General features: G+C 48.7%; 11 protein-coding genes across 11 annotated transcripts; 7 read left to right on the top strand and 4 right to left on the bottom strand.

The window, feature by feature from the left end:
- Positions 1-510: 510 nt before the first annotated feature.
- Positions 511-2,289, top strand: N7533_008770 (uncharacterized protein; the record flags this gene model as incomplete). The annotated part of the gene is made up of 1 exon (XM_057105420.1): positions 511-2,289. The coding sequence occupies one exon, from the start codon at positions 511-513 to the stop codon at positions 2,287-2,289; it is 1,779 nt and encodes a 592-aa protein (XP_056956869.1).
- Positions 2,290-3,012: 723 nt separating this feature from the next.
- Positions 3,013-4,866, top strand: N7533_008771 (T6SS phospholipase effector Tle1-like catalytic domain-containing protein; the record flags this gene model as incomplete). Its single annotated transcript, XM_057105421.1, has 2 exons — positions 3,013-3,144; positions 3,208-4,866. The coding sequence occupies 2 exons, from the start codon at positions 3,013-3,015 to the stop codon at positions 4,864-4,866; spliced, it is 1,791 nt and encodes a 596-aa protein (XP_056956870.1).
- Positions 4,867-5,502: 636 nt separating this feature from the next.
- On the top strand, positions 5,503-6,973 carry N7533_008772 (Plant methyltransferase dimerization; the record flags this gene model as incomplete). Its single annotated transcript, XM_057105422.1, has 5 exons — positions 5,503-5,670; positions 5,742-5,868; positions 5,932-6,055; positions 6,123-6,589; positions 6,648-6,973. The coding sequence occupies 5 exons, from the start codon at positions 5,503-5,505 to the stop codon at positions 6,971-6,973; spliced, it is 1,212 nt and encodes a 403-aa protein (XP_056956871.1).
- Positions 6,974-7,213: 240 nt separating this feature from the next.
- Positions 7,214-8,755, bottom strand: N7533_008773 (fungal specific transcription factor domain-containing protein; the record flags this gene model as incomplete). Its single annotated transcript, XM_057105423.1, has 5 exons — positions 7,214-7,261; positions 7,318-7,954; positions 8,014-8,147; positions 8,206-8,513; positions 8,599-8,755. 5 exons carry the CDS (start codon positions 8,753-8,755, stop codon positions 7,214-7,216), a joined length of 1,284 nt encoding a protein of 427 aa, XP_056956872.1.
- A 1,159-nt stretch (positions 8,756-9,914) lies between these two features.
- N7533_008774 (uncharacterized protein) lies at positions 9,915-11,994 on the top strand (the record flags this gene model as incomplete). Its single annotated transcript, XM_057105424.1, is given in 2 exon segments — positions 9,915-11,516; positions 11,530-11,994. The coding sequence occupies 2 exon segments, from the start codon at positions 9,915-9,917 to the stop codon at positions 11,992-11,994; spliced, it is 2,067 nt and encodes a 688-aa protein (XP_056956873.1).
- Positions 11,995-12,147: 153 nt separating this feature from the next.
- N7533_008775 (major facilitator superfamily domain-containing protein) lies at positions 12,148-13,674 on the bottom strand (the record flags this gene model as incomplete). The annotated part of the gene is made up of 1 exon (XM_057105425.1): positions 12,148-13,674. The coding sequence occupies one exon, from the start codon at positions 13,672-13,674 to the stop codon at positions 12,148-12,150; it is 1,527 nt and encodes a 508-aa protein (XP_056956874.1).
- Positions 13,675-14,482: 808 nt separating this feature from the next.
- Positions 14,483-15,282, top strand: N7533_008776 (HpcH/HpaI aldolase family protein; the record flags this gene model as incomplete). Its single annotated transcript, XM_057105426.1, has 2 exons — positions 14,483-14,863; positions 14,929-15,282. 2 exons carry the CDS (start codon positions 14,483-14,485, stop codon positions 15,280-15,282), a joined length of 735 nt encoding a protein of 244 aa, XP_056956875.1.
- Positions 15,283-15,953: 671 nt separating this feature from the next.
- On the bottom strand, positions 15,954-16,400 carry N7533_008777 (RidA family protein; the record flags this gene model as incomplete). The annotated part of the gene is made up of 3 exons (XM_057105427.1): positions 15,954-16,139; positions 16,216-16,289; positions 16,349-16,400. The coding sequence occupies 3 exons, from the start codon at positions 16,398-16,400 to the stop codon at positions 15,954-15,956; spliced, it is 312 nt and encodes a 103-aa protein (XP_056956876.1).
- Positions 16,401-16,946: 546 nt separating this feature from the next.
- N7533_008778 (Gibberellin 3-beta hydroxylase) lies at positions 16,947-18,596 on the top strand (the record flags this gene model as incomplete). The annotated part of the gene is made up of 5 exons (XM_057105428.1): positions 16,947-16,955; positions 17,201-17,434; positions 17,498-17,623; positions 17,692-18,283; positions 18,352-18,596. The coding sequence occupies 5 exons, from the start codon at positions 16,947-16,949 to the stop codon at positions 18,594-18,596; spliced, it is 1,206 nt and encodes a 401-aa protein (XP_056956877.1).
- Positions 18,597-19,276: 680 nt separating this feature from the next.
- N7533_008779 (uncharacterized protein) lies at positions 19,277-20,431 on the top strand (the record flags this gene model as incomplete). Its single annotated transcript, XM_057105429.1, has 1 exon — positions 19,277-20,431. One exon carries the CDS (start codon positions 19,277-19,279, stop codon positions 20,429-20,431), a length of 1,155 nt encoding a protein of 384 aa, XP_056956878.1.
- Positions 20,432-20,485: 54 nt separating this feature from the next.
- N7533_008780 (SDR family NAD(P)-dependent oxidoreductase) lies at positions 20,486-21,477 on the bottom strand (the record flags this gene model as incomplete). Its single annotated transcript, XM_057105430.1, has 4 exons — positions 20,486-20,536; positions 20,602-21,019; positions 21,078-21,346; positions 21,409-21,477. The coding sequence occupies 4 exons, from the start codon at positions 21,475-21,477 to the stop codon at positions 20,486-20,488; spliced, it is 807 nt and encodes a 268-aa protein (XP_056956879.1).
- Positions 21,478-21,984: the final 507 nt, after the last annotated feature.

The following is a 21,984-nucleotide window of genomic DNA, read 5'->3' on the forward strand; positions in this document are numbered from 1 at the left end:
AAAAAATTAAAGAGAAAAAAAAACCCGGTAGCACGATGCTTTACCGAATTGGGAATATGATTCCCGAGGAGGTTGTTGGTGATTATTGACAGATTGAAAATGTAGATTGCGGGACAGGACTACCTCTCTAGTCAAGGGCAGTGCAGTATAGTTGTTAATAAAATGGATGCACCTTCCCCTCCCCCAGAAACGGTCCGCCTCCGCAAACAAGGGGCAATAACGACCAACACGAATTATTTGGCGCTAACCGGTTGTAAACGAGAGTCAACCAAGAAAGTGGAGCGAATGCTTAGCGAAGGAAGGCTGGCCTCGGCAAACACTTTAAAGTCCCCCCCCCCTGCCCTCCCTCCGATCTTGAACTTCTTTCTTTCCACAACAGGAAATCTTGACGCTATTCGAGACTTTATAATATGTTTGGGATAGAGGTACAAGTCCTTTTTGTTTTATGAAACCATCTCTTCTCCAAGAATTTAAGAATTCTCGGGTCGTCGTGCCGATCACATCTCCATCATGAACTCCGACTCCGGTCTCGAACGGACCGATGACCAGGCTGCCCTGGCTCGGCTCGGCAAGAAGCAAGTCTTGAAGCGTCGGTTCGGTTTTCTCTCCATTGTCGGTTTCGCGATGGCTGAGTTGATTACTTGGGAGACCGTCCTGACTCTGTTCAATCAGTCCTTCGAAAATGGAGGTCCGGCGGGTGCCTTTTATGGCTACATCATTGCCTGTCTTTCGACCTTATCCACCTACACGGTCATTGCGGAACTGTCTTCGATGGCTCCTATCGCCGGTGGTCAGTATTACTGGGTGTATATGCTTGCACCCATGCGCTGGAAGAAAGTCTCGAGTTACCTGATCGGATGGCTCACCTCACTTGCATGGATTGCGACCATCGCAACTGAGACCATTTTCCTGGGCACCATGATCGAAGGCTTGATTACTTTGAATGATATAGGATTTGCTCAGCAGCGTTGGCAAAACACTCTCCTGGCCTGGGCTAGCATCGCCGGAACATTCTTCATCAATGTGGTGTTGCCCAACGCGCTTCCCCGTTTTGAGATCGCAATGCTTGTACTGCATCTGGCGGGCTTCGTCGCTATCATGGCTACATTATTGGCTCTATCTCCGAAGAGCACCCCTGACTTTGTCTTCCACACAAGTCTGAACGAGGGTGGTTGGCCTACCCAGGGGATTTCCTACTGCGTCGGCTTCATCGGCAATGTCGCAACCTTTGTCGGTGCAGACGCCAGCGTTCACATGGCCGAGGAGGTTGCCAATGCAGCTGTTGTGATCCCTCGGGCTATCATCACAGGCATGACGCTCAACAGTGCCCTTGGCTTCGCAATGATGCTCACCGTTCTCTTCTGCATTGGTGATGTTAAATCGGTCCTGGGTTCCAACACCGGATTCCCTTTCATCCAGATCTTCTACAACAGCACACAGTCGTACGCAGGTGCGTCTGTCATGACGGCGCTCATCATGGTCTTGACCATGGCCTGCTCGACCGGCATTACTGCCACCGCATCTCGTATGACCTGGTCCTTTGCGCGAGACCAGGGCCTGCCCTTCTCCCACTACCTGAAGCAGGTGAACCATCGCACCAAAATTCCCATCGTATCTGTCTCCGTAGTCTGCGGATTTGCCGCAGCCCTGACGCTCATCTACATCGGCTCCACAACCGCCTTCAACGATGTTATCTCCCTGACGGTCACCGGATTCTACAGCACCTATTTCCTCCCAAGCGCATTCCTCCTCTACCACCGGATGAAAGGACACATTCTCCCCCACGGAACAATGCTCGATGGCCTCCCGGATGCACCCGCCAGCGCCAGCGCCAGTACTAAGGAGAAACCTGCTGCCCCCTTGCGCCCCAAATCCCCTGATGCGAACTCAAATCAACCCAGCCCCAGCCCTGGCCCCTCTTCTAGCCCCGAACGCAACCCATCTGAAAAAACCACCAAGCAACTCGAGTATGAAATTTCTCAGGCGCCTTTGATCTGGGGCCCTTGGAAGGTTCCGGGTATCCTCGGCACTATTAACAACCTCTATGCATGCGCGTACATGCTCTTCGTCATCTTCTGGAGTGTCTGGCCTCCTAGCACGCCAGTTGATTATTCCACCATGAACTATAGCATCGTCGTCACAGTCGGTGTGCTCATTCTAAGTGGAATCTGGTACGTTGTGCGGGCCCGCAAGGAGTACTCCGGTCCTTTGATTGATGAGGAAGTTGCCGCGATAATGCATCTTTCTCCGGCTGCTATAAAGGCTTCATCGCAAACAACCGAGGTTTAAGCTAGGAGCCGGATAGACTTTCGTTACTCGTGGAAATATTCATGGGCGTGGTCCGCCACCGAGTGGCCGAGTTTCGAGAAAGCAGGAGTTGTACAGACATATGACGAAGATACCATGTATTTTAAGAATTGACGACAGAACTAAATACCCTTCAATGCAATGAACTGTTAGAAAGCACCATGGAATTTGAAGCCCAATCTATCACTAGATCAGAGTCGATTGAGTGTTAGCTAATCAATTTCATGCATGTCGAATGATCAGCAAGATCCGGGACGAATAAGCATCGCCCCTGACGAACATGTTCACGATCGGGACTCTGAAAGTAGCGCGACCCCATCGACTGCAACAAATCAACAAATCAAATTGCGATCGGATCTGGAGCTTGTGAAACGAAGGAAAGATTCACCTAATCCTGCAGAGACCCACCGACCTTATCCAATCAAGATGCAACTCCAAGCTTATTCCTAAGCGGTAAACTGACAGCCCTGCTGATCTACCAGCCAGACATGACGCCGAATGAAAAAGCATGCTTGAATTTATGCGTTTGATTTGGTGACACACCTGGGCAACACACAGCCCCGGGCAAAACAACTGCGCCCGGGCTTTACGTACCAGGCACCCCGTGCGAACGCCTTGTTTGTTATTGACCCTTAAATACAAACCATGCGTCTCATACGCCTTAACTGGCCTGGGTTATTTTTTGCAAACTGGCGAGATTAAAGAATGGCGGAGACTAGAAAAGACCACGAGCCTGAGCTTCATCGGCAGCCGAAACAGTTTGTTTTGTGCTTTGATGGCACCGGGAATAAATTCGCCGGTGATACGTCGGATACTAACCTCGTGAAAATCTATCGTGTAAGCAAACCGTCCTGATTCGAAGTCTCGCTGCTCTAACTATTTGCCGTGTTTTTCATTTAGATGCTCGATCGCAGCCAATCTCATCAATACCACTACTATCAGCCGGGAATCGGCACGTACCTCACCTCACACTCGCTCGGGAGCAAGGGGAGACTAAACCGCGTCAAATCGTCGTACAAGAAAGCAAAAGATGCCGCATTGGGTTCCTCCTTCGACGAGCACGTCCTGGGTGGGTACAAGTTTCTCATGAGATACTATTCACCCGGCGACAACATCTTCTTCTTCGGATTCAGTCGAGGATCCTACACAGCGCGCTTTCTGTCCGAAATGCTCGATTTCGTGGGTCTTCTCCAACCCGGAAATGAAGAGTTGATCCGTTTCGCATGGAAGACATTCGCAAAATGGCAGCAGCGGAAGGACTCCACAAAGAAGGATAAGGAGGAAAGACGCAGACTTTTCGCGTTCATGAAGGCCTTTCGTGAAACGTTTAGTCGGCCTGTTAGTCGGATTAGGTTTCTAGGCTTGTTTGATACGGTCAATAGTGTGCCCATGTTTGAGAATGCCTGGCTGGAACGGAGCAAATTTCCGTATACGGCGCAGACCACTGCGCGGGTTATTCGTCATGCGGTCTCGATTGATGAGCGGAGAGCAAAGTTTCGACAGGATTTGATTTCTGAGGTGAAGCCTCTCGCTCACGACTCGAAGCATCCCCATCGACTGAGACGTTTTCTTTCGAGGGATGATCATCACGAGAAAGCCGAAGTGCCTGAAATTGTACTGAATGCTGCCGAAGATGAGCGAAGTTCGAGATGCCAGGTAGTTCACGGTGCGAAGGAGGAAAGGTACCGCGCCCCCTCGCCTTCGCCCAATCGACGACAAAGCACGGAATTTCCCAGGAACAATGCTCTATTGTCCGATAGGGTCTCACTCAAAAGTGCCATATCTCGACAATCACTTCATGTCCCTTATATAGACGAGCCCGAACAAGAGGAAGAAGAAGATGATCACGGACAAGACATTTCAGAGGTGTGGTTTCCTGGCCAACATGGCGATGTTGGAGGGGGCTGGAAACTCAATCCCCAGGACAATTGGCCATTAAGTCACTTACCTCTTGTGTGGATGGTCAAAGAAGCCCAGCTTGTCGGGCTAGAGTTTGATCCCGAGAAGCTCAAGCGTTTCAATTGTTTCGAAGCCGATAAGGGAGATGAGACAATTCACTTTCACGAGAACATTTTACCAATCAACACCCTGGAGACCCAAAGTGGTCGCTTCCACCGTCAAAACCTCTCAGATCCATTCCAAGAAACAGTGACCCGCACCATGAACCAAGGGATTGTGCACGACTGTCTCACGTATGGGGGTGGACTATCATTCTTCTCCACATTGTCTTGGAGACTTATGGAATATCTACCATTCCGAAGAATGGATCTGCAGCCCGATGGGTCCTGGAAACCCATCAGCTGGCCTCTTCCTCGCGGCGAAGTACGTGATATTCCAGAAAATGCTCAGATTCACGTCTCCGCCATCCATCGTTTGAGGACTGATCAAAATTACCGACCTGGGAATCTTATTATTGGCGGTGGTGGAAGAGGTGTCAAGCGGGCGCCCGAGAGATACGGGATTGGGGAGTGGGAAATTTGTAACTATGAGGGGGACCTTGTCCGAGAAACCTATACTCGAAAGAAGCCTGAGACTGCTTGCAAAGATGAGACTGTATAGTCGATAAATTTATTACTACTAGTTGGAATGGCATGTTTCTGCTGAACAAATACTCCCTCCATGGTTTGACTTTTCAAAGGGACTTTCCTGCCAAATGGATGAAATTCATCCTCGATACCTACACTGCTAAACAATTACTAGAATTTGCCCCGTTGGCCATGTGGCAGAATCATGTGCGCGCAGGTGGTCTTGAGCATGAAGGTGTAACGCTTTCTTGTTGCACAAAGACCATTAGTTTGTACATCCTTTTGGAGAGTGCTGCGAGTCCTAGATGGTACAATATAAGGCCCAGTGGCTTTGGTAAATTAACAGAATTAGCTTACTAGTAGTATATTTTTATTTGATTTATTTGTACCTTCAACTTGAAACCAGCAGAGTTCAAGATAAAGCCCTCGCAGCTTAAAAGCGTACGCTCCATCTATAATTTCCAGGCTTGGTATGAAATAAAATATTATGTCAATGATTCGGGTGGGACAAACAACTAACAATGCCGATGAGAAAAGTACCCGTCTAAAAGCCCGGTGGACTCGGATTTGATATGATTGTGTTTCCAGTTCAGAGGAGAATCATTTCTTGCAGTCTCGACTTTGGTTATACGCCTCAATAGTGATATTCGTTGAACCTGAATCTATCGCGATGAACGTTCTAAAAATTCGAGGTCTCGTGGCAAACATAACCGCCTCAGTTGATCTATACGAATCATCTGGGTCCGAAGAGTTCCTAGTAAACGCTCGTGAAGATACGACTCGACTGGCGCGTGCACTAGAGAATCCCCGGGATGCCATCGTCAAGTTATTTTTCGCTGTAATTACCATTTATTCCCTAGATGAAGACGTGATTATAACCTTGGAGATGCTGATAATCTGATTATATAGCCAACAGTCTTGGTAATTGCTAATGTTGCTCATGACATGAGGATCTTCACCATACTCTCACGAGCGACCGTCCCTGTATCTTTGGCAGATCTGGCGGCCGCGAAACCTGCCGATCCGCTATTAGTTGGCTAGTAACGAATTTCAGCGAGAAAGGAATCGAAAACTAACTTATTGGCTTAATCGCCCATAGAACGCATAATGAGACATCTAGTTGCCAATGGCTTTGCGGAAGAGCCTGTGCAGCGTGAATATCTACCCACAGCTCTTTCTAAGGAAATGGTTCAAATAGGCTCTCTCGCTATAGTGGAATCGCTGTAAGCTTCTCACGGGCGTATCTCAGCATTGAATCATTGACACATGAATGACTGCTGATTACTGCAGCGCTATAGACTTTCTCCCCTGTATCCAAAAGCTCCCCGAATATCTCAAATCTATCAACTACTGCAACCCAGACGACCCGCTCCATTCGCCGGTCCAGTACAGTCATAATTTGACTATTGATACTTTTACCTGGCTCGGTCAAAACCCTGACACCCTGAGACGTTTTAACAGCTTCATGGAAGGGTACCGCGGAAATCGCCCACATTGGAGTGACTGGTTCCCCGTCCGTGAGCGTATTCTTGATTCCCAGGTACTGGCTCAGAATGAACCGCTTTTGGTAGATATCGGTGCTGGAAGAGGCTATAATCTTATAAAATTCCGGAGCCGGTTCCCAGATGTCCCTGGAAGACTAATTTTGCAAGATTTGCCTACCGTGATCGATGAGATTCAGGGAGCGTACGATTTGAAAGCCGCGGGAGTCGAGACCATTGCCTTCAATTTTTTTGCAGATATTCAACCGGTCCAAGGTACTACTATTGGACCCGTTCCTTGAACCAAAATTCATTCTTCTAACCCATTTTCCAGATGCGCGAGTGTACTACTTGAAATCCGTACTGCATGATTGGTCCGACGCAAAGGCCGCCTTTATATTGAATAATATCAAGCATGCAATGAAGCCCGGATACTCTAAACTGATCATTGAAGAGTTTATTTTACCAGAGAAAAATGCCCCGTCACTTGCTTGCATGACTGATCTAGCGGTCATGCTATTTTCTTCGGGCTTGGAGCGAAACCGTCAACGCTGGACTGATCTTATGACGTTGACTGGCCTGAAAATTCTGCAGTTTTGGGTTCCCAGAGGCGATGGAATGGGAATTATCGAGGCGGAAGTTCCTCTGTTTGACGAGTAAAGTTCCATATCTTTGACATTTAGTTACTCAGAATCGAATTGGGACTCGCAGCCGTGGTCAACTCATTTTCTAAACTCAAAAAAGCAACGAGACTCTCTCGTTGAACGGAGGGGCTCCTTTTCCTCTTTTTTTCTTCTCCATTCATTCAATTTTGAGAAATCCAAATACTTTGAATACCACCTTTATATGAAAAGCATGTCTTTGATTATATTTGATTGAGCAATAATGGCCCTGTCACGTCTATATGATCAAGTAGTCATCCTGATGTGACGAATCGGAGTTGAAAGTCTGCAAGTAATTAGAAATGAACAATCACAAGCGGTAAATTTCACGGTAGCACTCACAAAGGACATCCAGGGAATATTACTATTGTCATGTTTTGGTTGTTCCGCACGGGCAGTCCATACCTTCTCAAGCAAAGCCTGAGGGGCTGTATTTCCCATTTCCGACCGAGCCTTGATCTGCTCTAATCTCAAGATAACATAATGACGTGAGTGCGCTGACAGATTATCGGCGCCAGCCATAAACAGAGGCAGAACCATTAGTTCTAGCAAAGGACTGGTCGAGGGAATATTGGCCACTGAATCCAGGATTTCGAAAACCGAATCTCTAATTTTTGGTTCAGAGGCAGACTCGGATGGATCGAGTAAGCGCCAAGCGCGCAAAATACATGCATGGCGAAATGCATTGGAAACTGAACCCCAAAGCACATCGTTATCTGGGAAAAAGCATCGTGAGCTGTCCCAGAGGTATAGCTTGCGAATTGAGCTGTGGATAGTATCATGGAACTCTGAGTGCTCCATACTTCCAGCAGCATACTGTTTCGCGTACTCTAGGATTGTAGCAATGATGAGGACTATCTCCCTGGGACAGCCATTGACTGACTCGAAACGTAAGTTGCATAAAGATAAAATCTTCGAGCGAAGCTCGTGAGTGAAGCAGAGTCTCTCGGGAGCAGAAAAGGCGCGTATGATATCTAGCCTTTGGCGGAGTCGTGATGTTAGAGAAGACAAAACAGAGGAGGGAACTGATTGACTCACCAGAGAAGATTCCCTAGAAAGAAGACGGTCCTCTCCTGATCAACAGTCAAAGTTTGATCAAGTTTGAGTTGAGAGCAGATTGACATAGCGCCCGAGATATGTGCACCATGTGAAGATATGCCGGTTTCGCAGATCTACGAAATTCTATATTAGCGTGGATCTGACAATCAATGAAGCCGAATGACAACTCACGTCGTGCAGTAAAAGTATTTGGATGGTAGCAAAAACGGAATCAACATCGCTTCCTCTGAAGTTCCCTGAGCAAACCTTATTGATGGTAGTACCGAGAGCATTGATGGCCTTGGCGCGATACTCCACTGCGACTGATTCATAAAGGTGCATCTCTGAGTTCAAATGCCCCATATGACAGGCTGAAAGACCAAGAACTGCGTAAAGAACATTCAATTGCTCGTATGCCAATGGAATTACGTAGAGTCGGTATGGGTTTTCTTTTTTGTCGCTAGGCTGTGCAATCTGATGGGGACAAATGATGCGGTCATCTGTGATATCCAGTTAGTAAACTCTGAACTTGAAGTTGACCCCATCCTAGGATGATCGAATGACCTGGAGATAGTGTATACATACAGTGGACAAGGAGGGTTTCTGCCTCTTTCGAGACTAATATCTTGCTATGCTCTTGGTGCCCCGGCGTGCCAATATTGCCCTCTGGAGTGGTAACAGATGAGCTGGCTTTATTTTGGGATGGAGGCACCCATGAATTAAACTCTAAGCCTTGAGACATATTTGGTTCCGTGGCGGTGGAATCTGTCGTTGGGGTAGAAACGGAGTCCTTGCTGATTGGAAGGTCTTGATTCTTCCATTTGCCACGACTGGCTATCCCGCAGAAACGAAACTTGTCTGGATATCCTTCACATTGAAGTCCCATTCGAATGCATCGCCTACACATCGGCCGTGCACGGTCACACTTACGCGCCTTTTGGCGACATGTCAGACAGGGAGCATCTGGACAAATCAGAAGTTGGCCAGTAAGTGGATACGTTGCAAATTTGACCTACCTCGTTGTCCCATCTTGGATTCTCACGGTCACAATATCATGACCGCCTCATTGTTTCTAGGAGAGAAGAAAGAAGCTGAATGCTGTGACTATCGCGCCTTGTCCTCGCGGGGTCGAGGTAACGCAAGAAGAGTCGCGTTGAAGCGTGAATATGTCACATTACGTAATACATTTTGAACCGTGAAATTCTAGTTACAACATCGACAATATAAGTAGTTCGGAATGGCCTCCATATAACAGTCAGTGTTAATCTAATGTATGTTAGAAAATACCTACTAGGCTTCACCCTACTCATTCTACCGAACATTGACACTTTCGGGGTCCCGACATGTGGCTATGGTCATTTTATCTACTCCGTACCCAGTACCATACTCGGATTCACGCCGATTCCCGGTCTAGTGGGGCGTTTATACAACAACGATTGGATTGGTTCTCCCAACGATTGCCGCTTTCACACACGTGATGGTCGTTCCAAGGGTTGATAGCCGTCTGCTGATAAGTACCTGCACGTTCACTGGGTGTACGCATATCCCCAGCCCGATGACACTCCACATGTCCAGTTTATTCCGCATACCCTATGGTAGTTGTTGATAACCACGATAAGAGGATTAATTTCCCTTGCTAGTAGGATTTGGTGTATCTGTATTCACTATTTAGAAATTCCAAGCTTCAAAACACCTCAGAGAATTTCAATTATTTGTCCAATTGCTGTGTGTTAATCCGACCACGAGCCTTGTTGGTTGACCCGAGCATCTGCCGAGTTTGGTTCTTGCGGGGGAATAGAATGGGGTATAGCCCCGGATTTTCTCCGTCTGCATCTCTCCCACCTCCCACCACACCAGATAATTCTCCAGAGAACAAGCTATTCTTTCGCCCTGCCTCGATTATGTCTGTATCGCCAGTGATAGCACGAAAGCCATCCTATCAACCATTCCAATGTCTGATATGTCAGAGCCGTTTTACCAGACACGAGAACCTCAAACGACATTCTGCGCTGCATAATCGCTCCCAAAATGAAACTTCCCTCCCTTGCGACTTTTGCCACGCCACATTTTCTCGGCCAGATCTACGAAATCGTCATATGAAGAGGAAGCATCCAGATCAAGAAGATGCTCGGGTCACCAAGAGAACCCAAGGGGATGTGCGCGCGCGGTCACGGGCTTCTCAGAAAGGCTCTTCTCCTAGGGAGAATTCTGCTTCGCTATCACCAACAGACAGCCATAATGACTTGCAGTCGCATCATTCTCAAGGAGACAACTTTGAAATAAACGGCGGAATTTGGAATTCCGGCGTATCATATGAACAGCGCCCTTCCGACTTCGGTCCTCAGCGAGACCATGCAGAGAGCAGCCATCGTGCAGCTACTGCTTCCTTGGCTCAACCATTTCTCAGCGATCCAACATGTATCAACCAGATTGTTCAAGAGGCAACTGATCTTGAGCAGAGCATACTACTCGGCGCACCCTTCCTAAAACCTCCACACTCCTTCGGGCTACAACTTCACCAACCGGAACCCACCCATTCGATTGGCCCAAATTTGGCAGGCATCGAGTCCAGCCACAGCTCCCCAGACAGACTTTCATCTCATGAGCTACTGGAAGCACAGGGAGATTGGCTTCCTTCTCTTCTCCAGATCGAACGCGGATGCGACCTTTTTTTCAGACACGTTTCACCATACATACCATTCCTCCACCAGCCGACCTTTGATCCCTCACAAACTGCCCCCTTCTTAATATTAAGCATGCTTTCTCTCGCTTTTCAACACGGAGAAGATCCAGATTGTGGAAATCAATTAGGGTCAGGCGCTGCTTTGTCCGTAAATTGCTTCCACCGCGCCCGATTTCTCGCACTTTCCGGTGATACAAGATCGGATATGCCACCACAAGACATTGCCATGGTCCAATCATACCTACTCCTTCAAATCTGCGCCATGATGTTTCTTTGCGGCAAAGACTCAGCTCACGGCCTGAAGATGCACTCCAGCATGATTTCTCTCGCCCGAGCGGCAGGCCTTATGCAGCCGAATCCAGTCGAGCCTTCAACAGCCACCGATCTCGACTCACTCTGGCGAGAATTTGCCCGAGCCGAATCACACAAACGAACCCTTTTCGCCGTCCACCAGATCGATGCCCTCTGGTATCAATTTCTATCCATCCCCCGTTCTATATCACACCTCGAAGTTAAGCACGACCTGCCCTGCCCCGAAGACCAGTGGAAATCAGTCTCATCCGCGGAGTGGGCTCACAGACAACTCGTCTCAAGAAATTCCGGGCCCTCGGTACAATACGCCGATGCAGTTCGCCAATTTCTATCCGCGGACCCAGAACTCCGAGATCTGCCCTCCTTTGATCCATACGGCGCCGTCAACATCGCGCAATTTCTCATATCCAGCGCCCGCGAGATATCAGGATGGTCCACAATGACAGGAATGCTCAGCATGGAGAGATTCGGCGCATTGAGATCATCACTTATAGCGCTGGGCCCATTCGTCCGACCGGAAGTGCACACGGGGGGATCTCACCAACCTCGCCCTGTGCGAAGCAACCTGGCAAACCGCCATGATAGAGATCCAGCTCTGGTCGCCCTCCCATACGGGCGGTATTGTGGAAGGAAGCATCGATGCCGTTCTGAGCCAGTCGACTTTTTTGTCACCCTCGGCGGAGTTCCTGTGCGAGCCTGACACTGCAAAGTCTGTTCAGCCCCACGTTGACTGGTTTCTTCGATATCTTGAGGCTGTTGTTGTGCCGGGGTCGGAAGCACCCTGGGTCGCGTTGTATGCGTACAAAGCCTTCTTAATAGCGTGGCAACTACTGCGAGGGGGTATTCCAGGCGCGATGGAAGTTGTGGGTGTTGCTGATGGCGATGAGAATGGTGCGCTTGAGTGGGCTAGGAAGGTATTTTTACGCAGACAGAGATGGCAGTTGGGTAAGCTTATTCTAGAATGTGTGGATGCATTGGGGAAATGAGGTTATTACATGGATGGAGCCCTGGAGGCTTTGCTTCTACTGAAACAATATGTATCACATTAACTTGAAGCTTCACGTTGATAACTAGCTGAAAGGCTTTGATGATTACAATTAAAAACACAAGGATTTCGTAACATGCGTATACCATAAGTACTAGTACATTTCATACCGCCAGTTGAGCTGGACCATCTCTTCTGTGACGCCGCCCTTCATAGCCTTCGCGATGAGGTCTTCGTCTCCTGAGTCGAGGCGCTTATTCTCACGAAGTACCAGCCAGCGGTAGACGGTGATAGTGATGGCGAAGAGAAATGCGGCGCCCATAAGAGTGCCAAAGGCAGCATAGAAGTGTGGGGAGGAGTAATATAGATAGGAAGCCCAGATGTTGGAGGTTCCACCGATGGCATTGACCAGAGCTGAGGCGGCAGCGCGCTTGGAGACGGGCCGGGCCAGGTGCAAGTTGATGGTCTTGTAGAGGAGGAGTTGTGGACCGACGGAGGCAAAGGGTAGAATCATCATTGAGAAGTATCGGGCGCCGGTGTTGAGAGTCGCGATCAGAATCACGTACATCACGATTGCGATGGCGATGCAAATAAGGATCAAGGGGTAAACAGTATTTTTCCGATCAGAGTAGAACATGACCCAATAATAGACAATGCCGGCGAGGATATAGGGAGGGGCCGTGAGCAGAAGACTGATGGTGCTGTTGAAATTCAAGGAACCAACAAGGGTAGGGAAATAGTTGGCAATAGATCCCTGTGTTTGGGACAACATGTTACAGAAGATCAGCAGCAGCAGCTTTGGATCTGACAACGCCTTACCAAAACCGCGCAAAACAGATTCATTCTCCGAAGCCTCTGCGGCACCAGACTCAGACTCGATGCGCCAGACAGCGAAGTCGCGTTCCACCTGGGAAAGAATACGGCTGTTGTGTGGAAACTCGGGCATGATACAGGAGCAAATGATACCAACGCCAACTGTGGCACTGCCTTCGATGATAAAAAGCCATTGCCAGCCAGAAATCCCGTGTCTGCCATCTAGTTGGAGGATAGCTGCGGCGAAGAGGCCACCGAAAGCATTTCCGACTTGTTGCGCGATATATAGACCAGCAATACGCTTGCCAAGTTCTGTCTTTGTGTACCAAGCCGAGAGGTAATAGATTGCACCGGGGAAGAAGACGGCTTCCGCAGCACCAAGAACGGCACGCACGGCAAGGAGTTGCCCATACGACTTCACCGCTGCTGTTGCAGCCGATATACAACCCCAGATAGAGACAGCAGCACAAATGTACATTCCCGGTCGAGAAATTTTCGTAATAATGAGATTGCTTGGAATCTGGAAAGGAAGGTAACCGACGAAGAGAATCGAAACTGCAGTGGCGAATTGTTGAGTGTCCATGTTGAGATCTTCCATGATTCCTTGGAGCTTGGCTGCAGCCAGGTTCTGACGATCGATATAGTTGAGGATATAGAGAATTCCGATGGTTGGTAGAACGAAGAGATCGACCTTGCGGACAATTTTCTTGTTCAAAGTCTTCATTTCATCTTGACTAAGACCCCGAAGGGAATCTGGCATGCGGCGGTAGGCGGCATCGGTGATGTCGACCTGTCCTTCAGTGGTTGATAGGTTGTCGTCAGTCGCAGACGACATGGGTCGTTTCTTGGTATCCATGCTGACTGACATCTTGAAGAGATCTTAGATGTAATCAAATTGATGGATGAGGTGATTTTGTAAAAGAGCTCAGTCCGGTGAGCAGGCAATGGCTTTCTTAACAGCTCCTCCCGTCGATGTTGATCTATATAACCAACACGCGACAGACAACCCGGGCGTTATCTGGTTCCAACTTGGGGAAAGAACCCGAAGAGTCTTAGCAAAGAGTAACCGACTAATGATCGCGAGTCCTTTGCAATTGACCGTGACTCATTGATTCATTGTCTGATAGCCGGTCGACGCAGCAGTAGATAAGCACTGGGAGGAGCGCCCAAGTTGGTATCACAGCCCAATTGGAGCTAATCCCCGGATGGTCCGTGTCATACTGCAGATCTGGGGTACAGCTGGGGTGGACCGGGAGGAGTGTAGTGCATAGTTAGCGGGTCTGAGTAGTGTCTTGGGCGGAGGCGAGGTTGTCAAATGTTGAGTTTGGGGGGGGAGCTCCTCCCGCCGATAAGCGGAGTGGGACTCGCCCGAAGTGGCGATGTGCCCTAGTTACCCAACTGGGATGAGATAGCGGCATCTATGAACTCCAATTCTCCAAAATTGAGGGGCTGTTCAGATCTGACCCCGCGAAGATGGAGAGCTCTCAAGAATGATTTGAGCTACCGAGGTAATACGTGTTCGAAAGAAATACTTGCTCATCGAAACTCAAGCATACTTATTCACGAGTATTCTCATATCATATTTTCTTCTCTTCTATATCATTCAAATTTCTACTCCTATAATTCTCAATCACCGAGAAGATCGACCAACACAACTCAGTTCTCAAACCGCAAAAATGAGCTACCCTACCGCACACACTACTCAGATTCAGAACTCTCGCCTGAGGGTTCTGAACAAGCTCAGATCGGGCGAGTTCCCCTTGATGACCTTCATGGCCCTTCCCTCTGTTCGCATGGCTCAGATTGTCTCATTGACCGGCGTCGACGGTATCATCATCGACTGCGAGCATGGCCACATCGGAGACGAAGCGATGCACAACTCCGTCGCAGCCATTTCCACCCTCGGCGTCTCCCCCGTCATTCGTATCCGCGGACCCGCCCACGATATCCTCAAGCGCGCGCTCGACACTGGTGCCCACGGCATCATGGTTCCACAAATCAACAACGCAGATGAGGCGCGCCAGGTGGTTGCCTCATCCAAGTTTCCCCCTCAGGGAGTTCGCGGTCAAGGATCCGCTTTCCCAGCCATTGGACACGGCCTCACCACCCCGAATACATGAAGTCCGCCAACGAGACAATCGTGACCATGATCCAAATAGAGACGCGTGCTGGTGTTGAGAATGTTGAGGAGATTGCTGCTGTGGATGGTGTTGATATGATCTTCATTGGTCCTAACGACCTTGCCCAGTCACTTCTCGGATACACTCCCGCCCGTGGTGATGAGCCCGAGTTCGTTGCTGCGGTTGACAAGATCATCAACGCTGCCCGCAAGCATGGCAAATGGGCCGCTCGCATGGTGAACAATGGCACTACTGCAAAGGAGGCGCGGGAACGCTACGACACAGTCGCTATTACTGGTGACACGAAGGCCATTCAGAACTGGTATATGGCCGAGTTCGATATTGCTCGGTCATAAGGGTGGATGGAACTGCCACGATATTATGCGAAAGAAAATTTATAGATATAATGAAACATCATTCTCACTTCCAATCGCGCATCTCTATCTGGTTCATGGTCACGATTGTCTCGTTGGCGGGTTTTACAGTATTTCCAGGTAGCGAGAGCGCGGCTCTTCAATGATTAGTTTCTGTGATTGAACTACAAATTTTTGATAAGTATTACCAACTATAATTCTCACGAGACTTTGCTACTAGTAGGTTCTTACAGAAAATGAATTTGAAATATCGATGATGTAAAGAGACCACCGTAACGCCATAGTTGATAAATGCATTCCATGACTAATTTATTCACTCAAGACTGCAAATAGGCGACTCGTTCCCCTGTTTGGGTTAGCTACCTAGACATTTAATTGCCATAAAGAAGTAATATGAAGGGAATTATTAGTGCCTGAAGTCAAAAATCGCTGTTGCAATTCTCCGAGACCTATTATTCTACCCTCATTGGAACATATAAAGTTTTGATCTATTAATCAATCGGCTAACTTTCACTGCGTAACTTGAAGTTAAGATTTCAATGGATAAGGATTTTCATATAATTTTGATTTATTTCATTATTTGTCTATCAATCGTAACATATAAGCTCCACTCTTAAGCCTGGGCAATGCACTCAATCTCGATGACGGTTCCATCACCAGGGGGGAACGGCCTGTAGACAGGAGCGCGAAGGCATGGGCTGGGGCAGGAATTCGATGTAAACTTCGTTCATGGCGGCAAAATCCTTCATATCGGCGAGGTAGACATTGTACTTGACGACTTGCTCGAGAGAGGAGCCGGAAAGCTCGAGGACCTCCTTGAGGTTCTGCAGGACGGTGCGCTGAAATGACGATCCAATTGTCAGATGTCGTGTTCAGGCTGGGGAGATAATTGATCGTCGGATTTGGAAAACTTACAGTCGCTTGCTTGATCTCACCGGTGGCAGTTTGGCCAGCGCAGAAAACGAGACCGGGCACCTTGGTGGCGGGGCCTGGAGAAGAAAATTGATTAGCTGCGGTTCTAATGAAGTAGTATGTGCATCTAGCTCACAGTTGTGCGGCTTGGTAGGGAACTTCTCGCTGGAAATGAGCTGGCGAGACATTTTGGCGTGTGGTAGTAAAGACTTAGAGATGGAATTTTTTGAGATAGAAGTTTGAATTGGATGAACGAAAAAGGTTGATGATTCCGATTTAAATTGTATAACTATTTTGCCCCTCCCCCACCTGACGATAGCAGATTGTCAACAGCTCCAAAGGAGGGGCAATTCTCCAAAATCTGGGAAAGAGGAGCTCTTGATCGGTGAATGTCCGAATCGGCCTAGGAATCCCCAAATGCGAAGTTTTGTTGTTCTATCTGAGACACTACGGATGTGGCTTCAGCCTTAACGGGAGGAGTGGGAGGAGCTCCTCCCACTCCTCTCACTCCTCCCAAGCTCCACTCGCCGCACGTCGCAGATCGATTTCCTTTATTGGTTAGTATCGACCACAGAATCTTATTTTCGCTTTATCTCTGTCTGATAGTCGGTATTGATCTAATCGGGAGGAGCTCGCCAGGGAGATAGAGGATGTCAGCTGAGATACCCCACAACTCCACGCGGAGGAGCAGATGAGATTGTGCACAGCAGTCTCACTAGTGCCCTGCTAGAGCCATGGAACTGGTATGTGGAGAAAAGACAATGCCAATTATTTCTTGTGCTCCTCTGGTCCAAACAAGGAGCTCGCGGGCGGCTTGGGTCTCGTAGAATTGTATTGCGGCACGATTGGCACGATTGGTTCCGAGTCATATCATCACGCGATTCAATTAAATATAAGACGCTATTCAACCGGAAGACTAGAATTAGCATTAATTGCAACAATAATTTGAACATTCTCATTATCCAAGATTCAATAATGGCACCCGCAGCCGCTTTCAACCCCCCCTTCAGCCAACCTTCCCGGCAAGCCCGCTGTGGCACAGTGGGTTCCTCCCCCAGTCACACAGGTGAAGGAGAACTTTGCTACACTCCAGTCGATTGATCTCTCCTTGCTGGACTCGGAGGATTCCGCCGTCGTCGATGCTCTCATTCAACAAGTGAAAACTGCTATCCGAGATGATGGCTTTCTTTTCCTGGAGAACTATGGTGTTTCCCTAGAGCAGGTAAGGAAACCTTGCAGCAATGAGCCCCAACATACAGTCACTAATAGCCATTTTTATCAATAGCTGCATCGCCAATTTGGTATCGCACAATATTTGTACGACAACATAACTGAGGAGGACAAGGAACGTCTTCTATTCGACCCCGAAAGTGGCATGTGGTCTGGCTACAAGCACCCTTATGGTTTCAAGGTAAGAGAGTCATCCATATGCGCGAGTAAATAGACGCAAGAGAGTTCTGACAAAAATACTACTGATAGCGCCAACGTGGACCCGCTGATGGAATCGAACAATTCAACTGGTATAAGCGCGACTGGGAAAACATCGAGGATCGCGTTCCGACATGTCTCCACCCCCTGATGGATGAGGTTGAGGCCTTTGCCAACTACCTGACCAAGTCCGTCAACCGACGCCTCCTTACCTTATTCTCGCGGGTTCTCGAGTTGCCCGATGACTACCTTTGGGATAACGTTCAATCTCACGGTTGCCCAACCGGCGAGGGCTATTTCCGCCACGCCTTATTCCGCCCAGTCAAGAAGGAGACACAAGAAGCCTCCAAGGGACTTCGTATGCACGGTCACACCGACTTCGGTCTGACTACCCAGCTCTTCTCCGTCCCTATCTCCTGCCTTCAGATCTGGGGTCGCGATGAAAAGTGGTACTATGTCCCCTACAAGCCCGGTGCACTGGTGATCAACATCGGAGACACTCTCGAGATTGTGTCTGGTGGACACTTCAAGGCTACTCGCCACCGTGTTTACAAGCCGCCTGCCGACCAACTGACCCAGGAGCGTCTCTCACTGGTACTCTTCAACAGCTCTCTCGGTGATCTCCGCATGGGCCCTGCCACTGGTAAGTGCCAAGAGTGCTATCTTTTATTGTTTGAAATAACTGGATGCTTACCGTATTCTTCTTTCTAGCTTCCCCCTTGATTCAGCGTGAAGGATGTGTCGAAGAGCAAGGTGTCTACAAGGAATTCAAGAGGCTCACATCTGAAGGCAAACTCGTGCCCACAAACAAGCAATGGCGCGAAATTCAAATTGCTACTGCAACGGACCCTACCGACCAAGTGCACAACCGTGTTGGTGTCCATCAAGTTATGATTGATGGGAAGATCATGCACCAGAGGGAGTACATGGGTGTGAAGGTTGTTCTGCCCGTATAGACGACGGCGGGGATTCTATTTACGACCTAAGACGGGAATATGGGAATATGGGATATCCGTGCGCTATGTGTATAAGGATTTGAAGTAAACAAGATGTATCATTGATTATTTAGCATGCAATTTACGATTTTTTTAATTTTTTTTTTCAGACTTATATACCAAGGTTTTGGATTTCATTGGTAGTACTAGGATGCCTCGATCCGATCCGTGCTGTGGGAGCGATATAGTACTTTTGTGAGAGATCTATTCCAATCATGATGGGAGGCCAAGAGAATGAAAACATGAAGGAAATACTCCATTTTGATGTTCTCCATTTCAAATGGGTAAATCGGAAAATTTCCAACGTGAATAGACCGGCTCGGTGATTCCGGCTAATTTGCCCACGCCAGGTACGCCAGCCCGCTTGGTTCGGGAGAATGACCACCGACCAAACCGACACCCAAATATCCGACCGAATTATCCACCTACGAGTTCATCCTGAACAAATTGATGATAATTCCAAAGTTTAGAACCTCAAGTTGCCTAAAACAAAACCTATATTTTTGTTTCGTGTTCAGCAGGAAGATCTTCATCGTCGATCCAGTAATCCTCCCAGAGACGCGACATTTACCCCGCATCTCCCCGCAAACACAGCACGACTTCAAAACGACGCCCTGAAAACCTATCATAAGAGCCCGAAAATGCCTATCCCAATAATCGACTCGCATATACATCTTTTCCCAGCATCCCATCTCCCAACACTGGCCTGGTACACCCCAGATGGTCCCTTGAGCGCGCAGCACAGCGTGGACCAATACCGACACGCAACAACCAGCATCCCCGCCTCTGCGAATTCCAGCAAAGATAAGTCTCTAAGGGGATTCATATTCTTGGAAACGGACCGCATCTCCTCGATCGAAGAATCGGAATCGGAATCCTCAAATACCCCGGGCTGGAAACACGCCCTCGACGAAGTGTCCTTCCTATCGCGCATCGCGCAAGGAAAGCCCGTCGACGGCGAAGGACACCAAGATGCTGATAAAGACCTCTGCGTTGGGATTGTCCCCTGGGCCCCCGTACCCGGTGGGCCAAATGCCTTGCGCGCGTACGTGGAGAAAGTCAAGGAGAGGGCGGAGACCGCAGAGGTCTGGCGCAAGGTGTGCGGCATGAGATATTTGGTTCAGGATAAGGCTGCCGGGGTCATGCTTGAACAAGGATTCATCGATGGACTTGGCTGGCTGGGAAAGCAGGGACTTGCTTTTGACTTAGGGGTTGACGCGAGACAAGGTGGGCTTGGTCAATTGCGAGAGGCTATTGAGATGATGGAGAAGGTATCTAGTGCCGCGAAGGAAAGTAGTGAGACACCAGTAACTATTGTGATCAGTGAGTTTATTCAGCTACATGACCGGCTTTTTGATGCTCATATTTTGGCAGATCATCTTTGCAAACCTAATCTTCGGCTTGGGACTGAGGCTCTTACTACACACCCTGAGTATGTGGAGTGGAAGGACTTGGTTACCCGTATGGCCCAAGCGAGTCCAGTGAATTATATGAAGCTTTCTGGCGCTTTCTCTGAGATTTTACCCCTTTCGTCGGAAGATGACGTCGACATCAATGGCCTGGCTAGTCAAATTCAACCATGGACTGATGTTGTGTTCGACGCGTTCGGCCCTGATCGTGTGATGTTTGGCTCTGACTGGCCGGTGGCCAATATCGGGGGTGGCGGAAATGATGTCGCTTGGAACAGGTGGATTAGGGTTGTTGAGACCATTCTAGACCGGAGAGGGCTGACAGAAAAGGAGAAGGAGGGAGTTTGGGGACAAGTAGCAGTCAAGGCTTATGGTATTCAGCTATAACATAGAAAGCTCTATTTTTATCATAAGGGGAATCAATCATGCAAAACACTATTCTTACTGCAGATTGACAAATAGTCCACCATCAACAAGAAGCTGTGCACCAGTCTATACCCGGAATCAATTAGCGGATACATCTCTAGGGAGAAATGCTGTAGAAGAAAGAAACTTACCACGTAGCTGCTCAACTCCTCACAAGCCAGGAACACCGCTGGGCCTGCCAGATCACGCGGCTGACCAAGTCGGCCCAGTGGGATACGCCCTTCCATATAAGTACGCTTCACTGGGTCCGCCATGTCGGCATCATTAAGCTGAGTGCGAATGGTACCCGGAAGCAACGCGTTACAGCGAATGCCATATTTTCCCAGTGCCACTGCGGTTGACTGCATAAGACTAAGCACACCGGCCTTGGTAGGTGTATAATGAGTTTGTTCGCCGCCGCCAACAAGCGCTGAAATAGAGCTGATGCCGATAATAGAGCCGCCAGGCGGGGACTGGGCTTTTGCCATTTGACGGGCGGCGGCCTGTGTAGCGAAGAAGGCACCGGAGAGGTTGGTAGAGACGGTGTGATTCAGAAGGGAGGGCTCAAGCCTTTAAAAAAAATCAGCAAACTGAGAATAATCTTTCGATCTAGAAAAATGACACCTACTCGAGGAAATCAGCAAACTGGCAAACGCCTGCGTTGCTGACGAACACGTCTAGTCGGCCAAAAGCCTCGACAGTTTTCGCGACGAAATTGCGCCCTGTCTCTGGCTGTGAAATATCGCCTGATACTGTGATGAATCGAGTCTTGTCTGCGCCTGCCTCGAGCTCATTGATCTCCTTGCGCAGAGATTCTAGCAAGTCGTCTTCTTTGGGTCCGCCGAGGTGACTGATTGCAACTTTGGCCCCATGCCGAATATAATCCAGGGCAATTGCCTAGCGATAGATGGTTAATACAATGTCCATTATCGTAGCTGCGGGGAAATAGGCACACTGACCCGTCCAATGCCGGTCAAACCGCCAGTGATGGCAGCAACCTTACCAACAAGTAATTGAGGAAAAGACATGGCGGTTTTGGAGATACTGAATCTGAACTCGCGAAAGGGTTTCCGGACTCCAGTGTTCGATGCCCTTGATCTTTAAAGCGAGAAAATTGTCAAACGTGTCGAGAATGTGACAGCTGGAACATCCCACCAAGGCGACGTATTTTCTCGCCCCGCCGATAAGATTTCGGGGTCTCGCGATGATGTTCGCCCGAGTGTGGGGTGGCTTCCCCACACCGAGGGGCAGCGGTCTTCCCGTATGGCCGGAAACTCCGAGGCGCGTGCCAAAGAAAAATTTCCTGTGATTTGTGGAATTGAATCGCACCGTCGTGGCAGGGTCTCAGCCCTGAAAGTTTGTTTTCCTACTCCTAAGGGCTCGGCGAATTTCCTGCTTGGAAGAGGAACACTATACTAGAAGGCTGTTTTGTTTTTTCATCCGGAACGTTTCAGTCTATTGGATTGAATGGGTAATGCTATTTATGTACATGGACATCGTGATAGAACGATTCATCAAAGGCAGATAAACATGGG

The sequence above is a fragment of the Penicillium manginii genome, assembly GCF_028828005.1.
Source record: "Penicillium manginii strain IBT 31320 chromosome Unknown utg000006l:1.0-4164085.0:1.0-4166146.0, whole genome shotgun sequence".
In the NCBI taxonomy this organism is placed as follows: Eukaryota; Fungi; Ascomycota; class Eurotiomycetes; order Eurotiales; family Aspergillaceae; genus Penicillium; species Penicillium manginii.